Raw genomic sequence first — 860 nt, 5'->3', positions numbered from 1 at the left:
GTTAGTAATAGCCCCTTAATGAAGTGTGTGTAGTGCAGGAATCAAATCCTGGCCCATAAGAGTCTGAATATATGTGATAAAAAATTCCAATGGACAGGATCTGAATTCTTTCTAGATCTTACAGGAAATGAGGCAGGAAATGATTGCAAAGGAGGGGGTCAGCCCCAAAGGCGGCTGGTCCAATCTTAACTAGTGCTGTTAAAAAAAACACCCAATGTTTCTATAGCATTCTTTCTGCTGCATTTTCTTTATTTCAAGCCACAGGTCTACTTGGAGGATCATGCAGCAAGTGGCTTATAAATAAAATCAGTTTATGAATAGTGTCGTCACATTAAGAGACTGAACCACTGGATTCTCTCCATAGGTAAAGAGCTTGCATCTTTGGAATCCATGAGTTGGTAGTATTTACGGCATACCTAAAATTGGACAAAAATCATATATGTCAATAATAATATACATGCAATTTAGGAGTTAAAGCAATGAAGATGATTCAATCATTATTGAGCTAGAAATTCCATATGGTTCCTAAATATTGCTTCACAGGTAAAATGCAACAAATATAACTGGGCCAATTTCAAAATTAGCAAATGAACACTACTGCTAACTGTTTACCAAGAAAAGTCATTCCAATTTTTCTCAAATCTCAGCATATGTTACCAAGAGAGATCCTAAAGATGGCAATCATATGTATTTTGGAAGTCTAGGAATTTGGACATTTACTGTATACTTCAGCTTAGAGATATGTTATATATCCTATTTTTTTAAAGACCTAGCTTTTTCATTCTGTACTGGTATCAAAGGGAAACAGAAGGGAAAAAAATATCAATGAACATATTCAGCTGCAATGCTATTTTCTTTTC

General features: G+C 35.0%; 1 protein-coding gene across 1 annotated transcript in view; it reads right to left on the bottom strand.

The window, feature by feature from the left end:
- Positions 1-228: 228 nt before the first annotated feature.
- The window catches only part of LOC104999973 (glycerol kinase-like), a 79,239-nt gene continuing 78,607 nt past the window's right edge, over positions 229-860 (bottom strand). The window contains exon 23 of the mRNA XM_010855604.1: positions 229-416. Within this exon, the coding sequence (XP_010853906.1) occupies positions 406-416 (11 nt within the window). The 3' untranslated portion in view covers positions 229-405. The remainder of the gene's footprint in view (positions 417-860) is intronic.

Source organism: Bison bison, unplaced genomic scaffold (assembly GCF_000754665.1).
Source record: "Bison bison bison isolate TAMUID 2011002044 unplaced genomic scaffold, Bison_UMD1.0 scf7180017864366, whole genome shotgun sequence".
Lineage (NCBI taxonomy): Eukaryota > Metazoa > Chordata > Mammalia > Artiodactyla > Bovidae > Bison > Bison bison.
This window is presented reverse-complemented; position numbering and strand designations above follow the sequence as displayed.